This window comes from Dipodomys merriami, unplaced genomic scaffold, assembly GCF_024711535.1.
Source record: "Dipodomys merriami isolate MVZ:Mamm:240054 unplaced genomic scaffold, mDipMer1.0.p SCAF_19, whole genome shotgun sequence".
NCBI classification, from domain to species: Eukaryota; Metazoa; Chordata; class Mammalia; order Rodentia; family Heteromyidae; genus Dipodomys; species Dipodomys merriami.
Window position 1 is genome coordinate 17,399,562 of NW_027203270.1, and position 13,328 is coordinate 17,412,889.

The 13,328-nt window shown below is 46.9% G+C and overlaps 1 protein-coding gene across 6 annotated transcripts in view; it reads right to left on the bottom strand.

Moving 5' to 3' along the window:
• Nucleotides 1–653: 653 nt before the first annotated feature.
• Dhrs7b (dehydrogenase/reductase 7B) overlaps nucleotides 654–13,328 on the bottom strand; it is a 42,378-nt gene continuing 29,703 nt past the window's right edge. For all 6 annotated transcript variants that reach the window (XM_070027530.1, XM_070027532.1, XM_070027529.1 and 3 more), the window contains 5 exons: nucleotides 12,492–12,598; nucleotides 7,336–7,552; nucleotides 6,581–6,673; nucleotides 2,823–2,975; nucleotides 654–1,119 (listed from right to left, as the gene is read on the bottom strand). In XM_070027530.1, the coding sequence (XP_069883631.1) occupies nucleotides 914–1,119; nucleotides 2,823–2,975; nucleotides 6,581–6,673; nucleotides 7,336–7,552; nucleotides 12,492–12,598 (776 nt within the window). In that variant the 3' untranslated portion in view covers nucleotides 654–913. The remainder of the gene's footprint in view (nucleotides 1,120–2,822; nucleotides 2,976–6,580; nucleotides 6,674–7,335; nucleotides 7,553–12,491; nucleotides 12,599–13,328) is intronic.

Below are 13,328 nucleotides of genomic sequence, written 5' to 3' on the forward strand. Positions count from 1 at the left end.
TGTTCTATCTCTGCCCCAACTAAAAAACCACTACAGAATCTCTCCGCAACCCCACTCCCACCCCCCCACCCCCCACCCAAGAAGCCAGGTGCTACCTCAGAACCTCTGCCTGCTTGGCCAGTTTCTGTGAACTTCACTTTCTAGGGGAAGCATAGATCCAGGCAGGGACTCTGTCTCTAAATTCGTCTTCAGGGCTGGGAAGGTAGCTTGATAGAGTGCTTGCTTAGCATGCATGAAGCCCTGGGTTTGATTCCTCAGTTACCATACAGGCAGAAAAAGCTAGAAGTGGTGCTGTGGCTCAAGTGGTAGCATGCTAGCCTTGAGTAAAAGCAGCTCAGGACTGACCAAAACAAAAAAAACAAACAAACATGGGGAACTCCTGGTACTAAGGCCAGCTTCATTAGGAGACGGAGAATCTTCCATTATGCATTTACCAGTTTTGCAGTGTGAATGGGTAATCACAGAACCTGGAAACATGAATAATAATTTCCTAAGCCTATGGCCGTCTCCCCTGAGCACAAAAGGTGGTCTTGGGTAAGTTAGACATGAGAAAATGGGTCCATTGCTAGCACATCTGATGCCAAGCCTGAAACCCCATTTCTAGGTGCAGGTAGGGCATGAATGCAAAGGACACAGTCCTTGAGGACTGACTCTTACATTCTAGTCATTTATTTCATATTTTAGCGTTAAAGCACAGCTCCATGTTTATTCTTTGTTCGCCACTCACCCCGGGAAGAAGCTTGCTGGTTCTTGCTTCTAGTTCTCTGCAGCAGGCCTGAGTCCTGCAGACGTGTCTCTTCCCACCTGGGAGACAGACCTCCACTAATATGCTATTCTTGTGGAGCAAGCACACCCACAGAGGTGTGCTGCTTGGCCTGGCCAGGCTGGCTGGAGCTGTCGGCTCTGACCAGCATCAGGAGGTCTTAGTTTTCTGCTCTTTTTTGGCTCTGGAGGCCATGATTCTGAAAAAGAGCTCAGGAACCAGAGTTCGAAGATAAATGGCCCAGGATGGCAGTAAGTCAGCCAGTATCACATCTTTCCTCTTCTTGCCCACAGCAACAAGAACATTCCGGGCCACCATTGTAGGGCATTGGCCCTGGGTTGTGGTTTTGTCCATAACTACAGTAAACAAAAGAAAAGGGACATGTGAATTTGGAAGACAAAGACCCCTTGGAGGACTTAAGCTGACATGACCCCTAGGCCAGCTTGCTGCAGTCCCACCAAGAGCTCTTCCAGAGTTTGGGTGTTTTACAGGCAGCATGCCCCATCCCAAGTGGTTTTTATGCTTTGAGGAAATGCAGAACTATTTTGCCATTCTGAGTGGAGATGTGGACAGGATGTGAGGACAGGACAGAGTAGGGACCCAGTTGGTGTTTAGTGGTCTGTGGCAAAAGCGAAGGCTAGCAGAGGTGGGTGGCCCTCAAAGAGTGAGCCCTTAATACTATTTCTGTGGAGCCTCCTGGCTTTGGAAATGTTTGCCTCTAGGAGAACCAACGACTAGAGGATGCTGTACCATCTACTATGTGTGTAGCTGGGCTTCAGAGGGAGACCATTTGACCACCAGTATACTAAGTCAACAGTAATAGACAGTCTCAGCTCCTGATGTCAGGTTGTAGTTGAATGAGGGGCAGGGAAAAAACATTGGGTTTGCTGTAGGTGCTGAAGGAGGTAGCTCGGAGGGTTAGGAAGTACGAGGATAGCAGCTTTCTCTGCTATTGATCTAATAATTTTGCCAGTAAAGCAGGATCAGTCAGCAGCCCAGAACACCATCGTAGCTGTCCTGATACCTGAGCTCCCTCACTGCTGTTTGCCTCTCACTGTGTTTAACAGAGAACGATGGAAAGTTTCTGATTGCTGCTTATGTGCCAGAAAGAGAGAGAGCTGCTTCAGCAATATCTTCCAGGGATAAACAGCCATGGAGTTGTCTGGCCTGCCTCTGTAGCATTCTGTGGCAGGGACACTGCCAACGAGGCCTCGACAGTCTTAAGTTTGAGCCTGACTGGGCAGGTGCAGGACTGATAGCCCTGGACAGTCACTGCAGTATAGACCATCAGGCCCATACCAAGCTTAGGAAGTCAAAGCTGGCTCTAATAGCACCAGCACTTGGCCAGCTGATGTGAGAGGCAAAAACCACAGTGGTAACTGCAGGTCAGCTCAGAGCTGCCTCAGATTGAGGTTCAGAGGCACTGCACCATACCCAGCCTCACCTCTTAAGGCTGGCCCTGGATAAAGACAATCTCATGAGCCCCTCCACCCTCTCGCCATGAGATTAACTTAGTCCTAATTGTGCTAACATGTGCTAACATGTGTTGGGTAGCATTTGAGCTTATGTCTTCTGCCTTGTAGTCCTCTGCCTACAGAGACAGTATTCTGAATAAAAGCTATAGTGGAGATGCTTACTTAGGTAAGGGCAGTTTTTGGTCAACCAATATCCATGCCAAATAGTTTTGAAAATTATATTCCAAATAAAAGTAAACAACAACTGAGGTAAGAGCAGCATGTCTCTGTGGCTAACCAATAATTTTTCATTAAAAAAAAAAAAAAAGCAGCCAAGTGCCAGTAACTCACACCTGTAATCCTAGCTAATCAGGAGGCTGAGATCTGAGGATCTCCGTTCAAAGCCAGCCTGGGCAGGAAAGGCCATGAGACTCTTGATCTCCAATTAACCACCAGAAAACTGGAAATGTGGCCCAAGTGGTAGAGCACTCACCTTGAGCTGAAGAGCTGAAGGACAGTACCCAGGTCAAGAGTTCAAGCCCCACAAATGACAAAAAAAAGAAAAAAAGAAAAAAAAGAAAAAAAAAGCAAGAAACCAGCCTTACCTCCATATTTGGAGCCATCAGCAGTGATAGCATTTAAGGAGAGGTTGGTGTGGATGTAACCGGGGCTGATGACAGTCACCTCAATCTTGTCATGCTCCGTCTCTGCACGTAGACAGTCAAAGAATGCCTGGGTGGCATGCTTGGAGGCTGCATCTGCAGATGTGGACAGAGCCAGTGAGAGCTCTGGCATGATAAGGCCCAAAGCCTGGGCTTAGCAGTTAAGACTACAGCATCATGGCAGTGTTCACGTCCTGACTGATAGCTTTCCTGTGTACTTGGTTCTTAGGAAACACTCTAGTCAGGAGATAAACAGCATCATGCCTCTAGCTTCCTCTCATATGGCTCAGAAGGAAAAAAAAAAAAAAAAAAAGAGCTGGATGCTGGTGGCTCACACCTGTAATCCTAGCAACTCAGGAAGCTAAGACCTGAGGATCATGGTGCAAAGCCAGCCCAGGCAGGAAAGTCTGTGAAACTCTTATCTCCAATAAGCCACCAGAAAATTAGAAATGGCACTTTGGCTCAAGTGGCAGAGCGCTCACCTTGAGCTAAAGAGCTCAAAGACAGTGCCCAGGCCCAGAGTTCAAGCCCCACAACCAACATGCATAGACAGTGAATGTGCTACTGAGGAATCTGCATGAATGGTACATGGGAATTCTTTTTTTTTTTTTTTTTTTTTGGCCTGTCCTAGGGCTTGAACTCAGAGCCTGGGCAGTCCCTGAGCTTCATTTGCTCAAGGCTAGCACTCTATCACTTGAGCCACAGTGCCACTTCTGGCTTTTTCTGTGGTACTGAGGAATCAAACGCAGAGTTTCATGCATGCTAGACAAGCACTCTACAACTAGACTATATTCCCAGCCCTATTATAACTTCTAAGTCTAAAATTGTTCCAAGTTTAAGAAAAAAAAGATGTGAGGACTGCAGTTCAAAGCTAGCCTGAGCAGGAATGTCCATGAGACTCTTATCTTGAATTAACCACCAAATAGTCTTAAGTAGAGGTGTGGCTAGAAGTGGTAGAACACTAACTAGCCTTGAGCACAAAAGCTCAGGGACAGTGCCCAGGCCTTGAGTTCAAAGCCCCAGGACAGGCCAATAAAAGGCTGGTGGAATGGCTCAAGTGGTAAAACACCTGCTTAGCAAATGCAAAGCACTTAAACCTCTAGTAATACCAATTTTTTTTTTAAATTGCCAGGTGCCAGTGGCTCACACCTATAATCCTAGCTACTTAGGAGGCTGAGATCTAAGGATTGCAGCCAGCCCGAGCAGTAAAGTCTAATCTTCAATAAACTACCTGAAAACCAGAAGTAGTACTGTAGCTCAAATGGTAGAGCACTAGCCTTGAGTTAAAGAACTGAGGGACAGCGCCCAGGCCCAGAGTTCAAGCCCCATGACCAACAACAACAACAACAACAAAATTACAAAAGCAACAGTTTAATGTGTACTGAGTAAAACACTCAAATATTACAGAAGGCCTTAGAGTAAGAGTGCAGAGCCACCTCTGCACTCAGCAACAGTTCCCCAAGCTGGTACATGGAAACTGGAGACTCTCTAGTGATGTCCTTGGGGACCAAATCAGCCATTGCACAAAACAAGTTTTCTCTAACTGAGAGTCCTAAATGCTTCATCAACCAAGAAAATATGGAAGGAAAAAGAAAAGAAGTATCATCCAAGTCAGGATACATCTGGCAGAGGTCCTGGGTTGAGTGAGCAACTGGTGATAGGTGGATGGAGACCTCCTATCTGCCACGATTCCAGGGGCTGAGCCCCACCCTAGGACTGGGCAGAAGGCCTCAGACATAGGCTCCCTACGCAGCACCAGAGGGAGATGAGGCTGTTCTCCAGAGTTAATAGGTGAGAAGGTTGCCGCTCACTGGGTGAGATTCAGCCAGATTTGTTCTGGTCACCACACACCACCTGGATCATCTACGTATGTCTACTGCAATCAGTAATTAAGAGAATAAATACCAGCCGGGTCCTGGTGGCTCATGCCTGTAATCCTAGCTCCTCAGGAGGCTAAAATCTGAGGATCATGGTTCAAAGCCAGCCCGGGCAGGAAAGTCTGTTGAGACTCTTATCTCCAATTAACCACCAGAAAATTGGAAGTGGCACTGTAGCTCAAGTAGTAGAGTGTTAGCCTTGAGCTAAAGAGCTCAGGGACAGCGCCCAAACTGAGTTCAAGACCCATGACTGACAAACTAAAAAAAAAGGGGGGGGAGAGCGGCTGGGAAGTTGGCTCAGTGGTAGAGCGCTTGCCTTGTATGCATGAGACCCTGGGTTTGATTGCTCAGCAATACATAGGCAGAAAAAGCCGGAAGTGGCGCTGTGGCTCAAGTGGTAGAGCGCTAGCCTTGAGCTGAAGAGCTGAGGGACAATGCCCAGGCCCAGAGTTTCAGGCCTCATGACCAGCCAAAAAAAAAAGGAAAAAAGAGAGCGCTAGCCTTGAGCTGAAGAGCTCAGGGACAGTGCCCAGGCCCAGAGTTCAGGCCCCACGACCGGACCCCAAAAAAAAAAAAATCAATGGGGGATTCGGCCAGGGATGAACCAAACCAAACCAGTGGGATTTAGTCATTGGAAATAGTACAAAGAACTCTGCATATCCTCTACTCTGATTTCGTAAACAGTTCACCTCAGTTGCTTTGTCTTTTGTGATTATACACAGGACTATTTTCCCTGAGCCATATGAGCAGCCTTCAATGGCAGAATACTGACAAACAAATAACTGGATAAACAATCACGGATGCATTCTTTCTGATTACAAAGGGCTTTAGTTGTCTCCTTTTGTCTTAGAACTAACCCTCGGAAGCATGGATGATCACTAAAAACCTCAGGTCAGGAAAATTCAGTGACTGGTCCAAGGACAGTCCAGGGCACAACCAAAACCAATTAGGAAAGCTGGGGTCAGACCTGGGAGTAAGAATAAGCTTTTATTCAATGGCTGGTTACAACTATCATGGAATTGTCTGAAACAGCTCAGCTCCTCTTCATTGACAGGGCTGTGGCTGCCCATGCTGTCAGGCCTTGGAGGTAGTGACAGCAAATACAACTGTCCCATGTCGGTGCTGCCTTTCAGAATATGAAATAAAGATAAAATTTACTATAGTAGCTCATGAAATTAATTTTTGTGTGTCTGATTTTTTTGCTGGTTCTCTCTCTCTCTCTCTCTCTCTCTCTCTCTTGAAGCTTGAACTCTGGGGGCCTGGGCACTGTCCCTGAGCTTCTTTGCTCAAGGCTAGCACTCTACCACTGAGCCACAGCTCCACTTCTAAAATTGTATTTTTGTGTGTGTGTGCTGGTCCTGGGGCTTGAATTCTGGGCCTGGGAACTGTCCCTGAGCTTTTCTGCTCAAGGATAGCACACACTACTTGAGGCACAGCTCAAGGACCATTTTTTTGGTTGGTTAATTGGAATAAGAGTTTCATGGACTTTCCTGCCTGGGTTAGCTTTAAATCTTAATTCTCAGATCTCAGTCTTCTGAGTATCTAGGATTACAGTTATGACCAACCAGTATCTGGCCAAAACTACTTTTTAAATCTTTTTTTTTTTTTGTCAGTCATGGGACCTGAACTCTGGGCTTAGGTGCTGTCCCTCAGCTCTTCAGCTCAAGGCTAGCGCTCTACTACTTGAGGCACAGCACCACTTCCGGCTTTTTTCTGCTTATGTGGTACTGAGGAATTGAACCCAGCGCCTCATGCATGCAAGCCAAGCACTCTATCACTGAGCCACCTTCCCAGCCCCACAACAATATTTTGTGAGGTACTCACAGGCTGATCTGAAAGGAATGCTGTATTTGCCCTGGATGCTGCTGATGGCAACGATGTGGCCTTTCTTCCTCTTGATCATGGAGGGCAGGAGTGCTGAGGGAAAAGGGCAAGGACTTAAGGAGCATGATACTGCTGGGGTGACCAGTCATGGCCCCTCAGCATGGAAAGCCATGCAAGGGGGAGAAGGCAGGAGGGAGCCAACAGACAGCCTAACCACCCAGTTCCACAGCCCAGGCCCTTTGTTGCAGAGAGAGCCTAGTTCCTAGTTTGAAATCTGTGACAGACATCATAGAGGGTTGAAATGCAGGCCATGCTGTGCCAGTGAGGCTGTTACTGATAGGAAGGCATAGGCAGATAAAATGCAAATACCAGCCTGGAAACAGTAGTAAACAGCAAACACTCCAACTGTAATGGCACCTACCACAGGATGAACTGATGGATGGGGACAGGTGATATCTCACTCAAAAGAAACCAAGTGAGACAAAAGGCCTGTCAATGGATGAGTGCTCTTCTCTTTTTTTTTTTTTGGTCCGGTCGTGGGGCCTGAACTCTGGGCCTGGGTGCTGTCCCTCAGCTCTTCAGCTCAAGGCTAGTGTTCTACCACCTGAGCCACAGCACCACTTCTGGCTTTTTCTTTTTGCTTATGTGGTGCTGAGGAATCAAACCCAGGGCCTCATGCATGCAAGGCAAGCACTCTATCACTGAGCCACCTTCCTAGCCCCAGAGCTCTTCTCTTTTTAACTCTAGCCAGTTACCTTTTGTTAGAGCAATAGGGCCAAAATAGTTTGTCTCCATGACCTTCCTGTCTACATCCATTTTGGTATCAACGATAGTCCCACGGTAGCTAATCCCAGCATTGTTGATAAGGATGTCCACATAGCCAAAGCTCTGCAGGATCTTAGATGCAGCAGCTGCGATGGATGGAGGGTCTGTGAGGTCAAAGGCCACTGTGGAAGGCTTGTATGTCTGCCCCTGGTCAAATACAAGACAACAAGTAAATCTGAGCAACAGTGATCTGAGCTCTGTGTCCTTGCTTTTCAGAGTCCTAGGGCTGGCCCGGTGGGCACAAATGATATAAGCCACTACCAGCCTTTTCCAGGGATACAGCCATGGGTTTTCCTGGCTCTAGTTCTCACAGCTGGCCTGGGGGGAGGGGGGCAGGGGGGCGGGGGCGCAACTCTTCTCCTGAATTGAAGGTGACTATACCCGAGATGTGACCACATGCCCCTCTTTCTTTCACCAGGCAGACTGTAAATCCCACAGGCTATGTCATGCATGGTAGGGAGCTGTTAACCAAAGCCGCCACCCCCGTCCTCTGCTGCCCATGACAATGGTGCTCAACAGTGATGCCATAGACAAGACAGCTGCCATCCTTCCCAGCTTAAATCATTTCTACTCATTTGTTCAGGAGACATTATTACAAATTCCTTACATGCTAGGCACTGGGATAAGGCAGAAAGCAAGACATGGTTCTTGACCCCTGAAGCAGTCTAGCAGGGGAAGACAGAGAAATTTTGCATCTGTAAAGGCTGGTGAGATTCAGCATGAAGTGGAGAGAAATGAAACTTGTGACTTGCCTGGCAAACTGCAGTTAACTTCCGTTCATTTTAGCCATTAGGTTTGTGGTGGCTATCCACAGCCCAGCAGTCAGCTATGGGAAACGCAGTTTCTGGGCCAGGGTGAATGATAAGAGTAATCTGCTACTCCTATTACTGAAGTGGCAGTATGAGGATGGGGTAGCACTGTTTCAGCCACTGAAGCAGCTTCCAGTAGATGTCAAGGACCTTTGCCTGCTTTTACTGGGTGGGGGGGAGAGCATCAAAATTTACACACAATTTTTTTAAGAAAGGAGAGGCCCTGAATTCAAATCCCAGAAAAAAAAGGATATTACATAATAAACATTAAAAGAAAACACAACCAGTATTTTCACAATAAAAAAATAAATAAAAAGAAAACACAACAATCATAAACATAAAAATAGATAAAGCAAAACTGAACTAGAGGGAGAAACAAAGAATTCACTGTATTTTCTTTTTTGCTTTTTTTCATATTTCTCTATCTTATTTGTATTTTTTTTAGGTCTGAGACCAGGACTCAAACTCAGTACCTGATACTGTCACTTACTGGTTAGCACTCTACCAACTGAGCTACGCCTCCAGCCAAATACTCTATTTCAATAACAGACAAATCAACAGGAAATGGAGGTTTTGCACAAGATAGTAAACCATATATGGCTTAACAAATCTGTGACTATCAATCCGCAGCAGAATATACATTCTTCTCCAGTGCACTGAGAGACTTTCAAAGCCAGCAAATGAGGGAAGTCATCAAGATTAGGGCAGAGAAAAACAAAACAGATGATAGAGAAAGTCAATGAGACCAGAAGGTGGTGCTTTGAAAAAACTGACAAAACTGAGAAACCATGGGCTAGCTTGATCAAAAAAGAGAGGAGATACAAATAACTAAATTCAGAAATGAATAGTGGGCAGTACTGCTGAACTAACAAAGATCGAAATAAGACAGTACTATGAATAAATCAATATATCAACATATTAGATTTCCTAGGAGAAATGGGCAGATCCTTTGGAATACAAATTATCCAAACTGACTCAAGAAGAAAGAAAATCTCAGTAAACCTAAATCAACTAAAGACATGGAATCATTAGTCAAAAACCTCCCAACAAGCTGGGCCTGTGTGGCTCAAGCCTGTAATCCCAGTTACTCAGGAGGCTAAGTAAGATCTGAGAATTATGGTTTGAAGCCAGCTTCGGCAGGAAAGTCCACCAAAACCACAGAAGTAGAGGTGTGGCTCAAATGGTAAAGCACCAAGCAATGAACAAAAAGCACAAGATACCGAGTTCAAGTCTCATTCTCAGACAAAGAGAAAAAGCCATGGGAGATCGTGAGATCCTGAGTTCAAGTCCAGACCAACACCAAAAAAAAAAAAAAAAAGAAAAGAAAAAGAAAAAAGAAAGAATAACAACAAAAAAACCCCCAAAAACCAGAAGTCTAGCTGTGGCTCAAGTGACAGAGCAAAAGCTTTGAGCAAGAAAGCTCACAGAGGGCTGGGAAGGTGGCTCAGTGGTAGAGCGCTTGCCTTGCATGCCTGAGGCCCTGGGTTCGATTCCTCAGCACCACATAAGCAAAAAGAAAAAGAGCCAGAAGTGGCGCTGTAGCTCAAGTGGTAGAGTGCTAGCCTTGGGCTGAAGAGCTGAGGGACAGCGCCCAGGCCCAGAGTTCAGGCCCCACGACTAGACCAAAAAAAAAAAGAAAGCTCACAGACGGGCTAGGAAGGTGGCTCAGTGGTAAAGTACTTGCCTTGCATGAATGAGGCTCTAGGTTCAATTCCTCAGTACCACATAAGAAGAAAAAGCTGGAAGTGGGGCTGTGGCTCAAGTGGTAGAGTGCTAGTCTTGGTCTGAAGAGCTGAGGGACAGCGCCCAGGCCCAGAGTTCAGGCCCCATGACCAACATGGAAGAAAGAAGGAAAGCAAGCAAGCAAGCAAGCTAGCAAGCTAGCTCAGGAACAGTGCCCAGTCCTTGAGTTTAAGCCCAGGACTGACCTCCTCCTCCGTCCCCTCTCCCAAAAAAGCTCAAAATCAAAAAAAGATTCACTTCCTGCCTCTCTAGATAAGAAAGAAAAAACAACCAGTATCAAGGGTAGAGAAAGTGGGGCCCTGTGCACTGCGGGTAGCTGCTATAAAAAGCAGTCTGGCAGCTTCTCAAAAGGTTAATTTGAACTACTATATCATCTAGGAATGCCACTCCCAGCTACATATCCAAAAGCATCAAAAGCAGGGTCTCTAGCAGACTTGCATATTATTCCTCACAATCACCAAAAGGAGGGAACAAACCCAATGTCTGTGACAGATAAATGATGGACAGAATGCAGTCACCCACACTAGAACCTGTCCAGCCTCTAAAAGGAAGGAAATGCCAGTATGTAGTCAACCTGGATAAGCCTTGAAGACATAACACTAAATAAAATAAGGCCCAGGGGAGCAAATACCGTAATGATCTCCCTTATATGAGGTCCCTAGGGCAGGCAAACTTCAGAGACAGAAAGCTGAAGACAAGATTCTAGGGGCTAAGGGAAGGGAGGGATGTTTAATGAGTACAGAGCTTTTATTGGGAACATTTTAATTTTTAGGGCTGGGCATGGTGGTGTGTCATAGGATGGTTCTTCCTTCAGGAGGCTGAGGCAGGAGAAGGATGAATTTCAAACTAGCCTGGACTATAGAGCAAGACCCCCATCTCAAAAAATCAATAAAATTGTGTAACAGTGGTAAAAGTTACATTGTAAATACAATTAATACCACTGAGCTATAAACTTACAGATAGTTAAAACAATCAATATTATGCACATTTATTTATTTATTTGTCGGTCATGGGCCTGAACTCTGGGCCTGGGTACTGTCTCTCAGCTCTTCAGATCAAAGCTAGCTCTCTACCTCTTCAGCCACAGCACCACTTCCGGCTTTTTCTGCTTATGTGGTGCTGAGGAATCAAACCCAGGGCATCATGCATGCAAGGCAAGCACTCTACCACTGAGCCACCTTCCCAGCTCCTATCATTTAAAAATTATTAAAAATCTTACAGTCAACTGGGCACCAGTGGTTCATGCCTATAATCCTAGCTACTCAAGAGGCTGAGATCTGAGGATCGAAGTTCAAAGCTAGTCTGTGCAGGAAAGTCTGAGTTTTGTTTTGTTCTTCTTTTTTTTAGGGGGGGGGGGTGTCAGTCGTAGGGCTTGAACTCTTGGCCTGGGAGCTGACCCTCAGCTCTTCAGCTCAAGGCTAACACTCTAGCACTTGAGCCACAGTACCACTTCCAGCTTTCTGGTAGTTCACTGGAGATAAGAATCTCATGGAGAGCCGGGCGCTGGTGGCTCACGCCTGTAATCCTAGCTACTCAGGAGGCTGAGATCTGAGGATCGCGGTTCAAAGCCAGCCCGGGCAGGAGAAACCGTGAGACTCCTATCTCCAATAAACCACCAGAAAACCAGAAGTGGCGCTGTAGCTCAAGTGGTAGAGCGCTTACCTTGAGCTGAAGAGCTGAGGGACAGTGCCCAGGCCCAGAGTTCAAGTCCCACGACCGACCAAAAAAAAAAAAGAATCTCATGGACTTTCCTGCCTGGGCTGGCTTTGAACTGAGATCTTCAGATCTCAGCCTCCTGAGTAGCTAGGATTACAGTCGTGAGCCACCGGTGCACAGCTATTAAGACTTTTATCTCTTGGGCTGGGAAGGTGGCTCAGTGGTAGAGCACTTGCCTTGCATGCGTAAGGCCCTGGGTTCGATTCCCCAGCACCACATAAGCAAAAAGAAAAAAAGCCGGAAGTGGCGTTGTGGCTCAAGTGGTAGAGTGCTAACCTTGACCTGAAGAGCTGAGGGATAGTGCCCAGGCCCAGAGTTCAGGCCCCATGACCGGACCCCCAAAAAAAAAAAAAGACTTTTATCTCCAATTAAATCACAGAAAAACTGGAATTGACATTGTGACTCGGAATGCTAGCCTTAAGCAAAAGGAGCTCAGGAGAGTGCCCAAGCCCAAAGTTCAAGCCTCAGGACTGGCAAAACAAAGACAAAAACCTTACAGTCATCATCCACTGCCCGCTCCTGGTCAACCAGGTGAGTAGAGATTACAAAGGAAGGGGAGTCCATTCCCTGAGCAGACTTCCCTTACCACAGCCTAGCTGCCAGTGGTGGCCTGGGGATAGCTAAGCCACAGGATGGTTCTTCCTTCTGCTTGCCTGTGGCTCACTTCACTTGGAGCCTTGCATCCTTCCCTGGCATGGTATAACCATGTGGATGTCCTGTTCAGCAGCCCAGTTATGGGCCACTGTCTCTTCAGCTGCCCATGGCTGACAGGCAGCAATGACCCTTCCTTTCTCACAGAAAACCTGCCTTGGACTCACCTGAGAGGCAGAAGAAGCAAGCTCTTTGGTGAGGTCATCCAGGGCCCTTATGTTCCGGCCACAGAGCACCAGCTTCGCCCCCGCAGCATAGAAGACTTTTGCACATTCTAAGGGAAGAGAAGATATTGAAGACACCAACACTATACTACCTCAAGCAGTTCAGTTCCAGTTTACCCAATATTACAAGGTGTGACTCAGGCTGGATCTGGGTGTCAGGGCCCACTGTAGCAAGCCCCTGTCTAGATATGTGACATATCTAGATATGCCCAGCAAAGAGGAAGATGACAGAGGTGGACAGATCTGTGAAGTACTAGTGTCACAACTTTCTATGGTTCTCTTATTTAGTAACCCTTTCAGCATCACCCCCACATTCATGGCTAGGAGGCCCAGCAAGGCTAAGCAAGGTTCCTGAGGCTCAGCCAACCCCAACTGGGAAAGTCAGGTGGAGCCAAGTGTTGTGATACTATGGCCCCAGAGGCTGTGTCCAACACTACCTGACCTGTTCCTCAGGCTATACAAGTGCAATCAGCACAGAACTACAGGGGACTGGGGCAGTCCTGCAGAAAATCAGGATAGTGGACTCTGTGTGAGAGGGCATCAGAGCTCTCCCACAAGTTCTGGGGCTCAAGGGGCTGGCTCTCACAAAGTGCTACAGGCAAAGGGAGCTTTGAACAAAGTTCTCCAGCGCTAAAGCAGGCGATACTGGGACAGAAGGTAGATGGAGGTGGTGTTCAGGCAGCCAAGTGGAAGGGAGGACAGAAGGCAGAGGGGATGTGGAGAATCCCACATCTTGCTTCTTCCTTCTCAGCCTCCCCAGAAGCTAGGATTACAGGCACT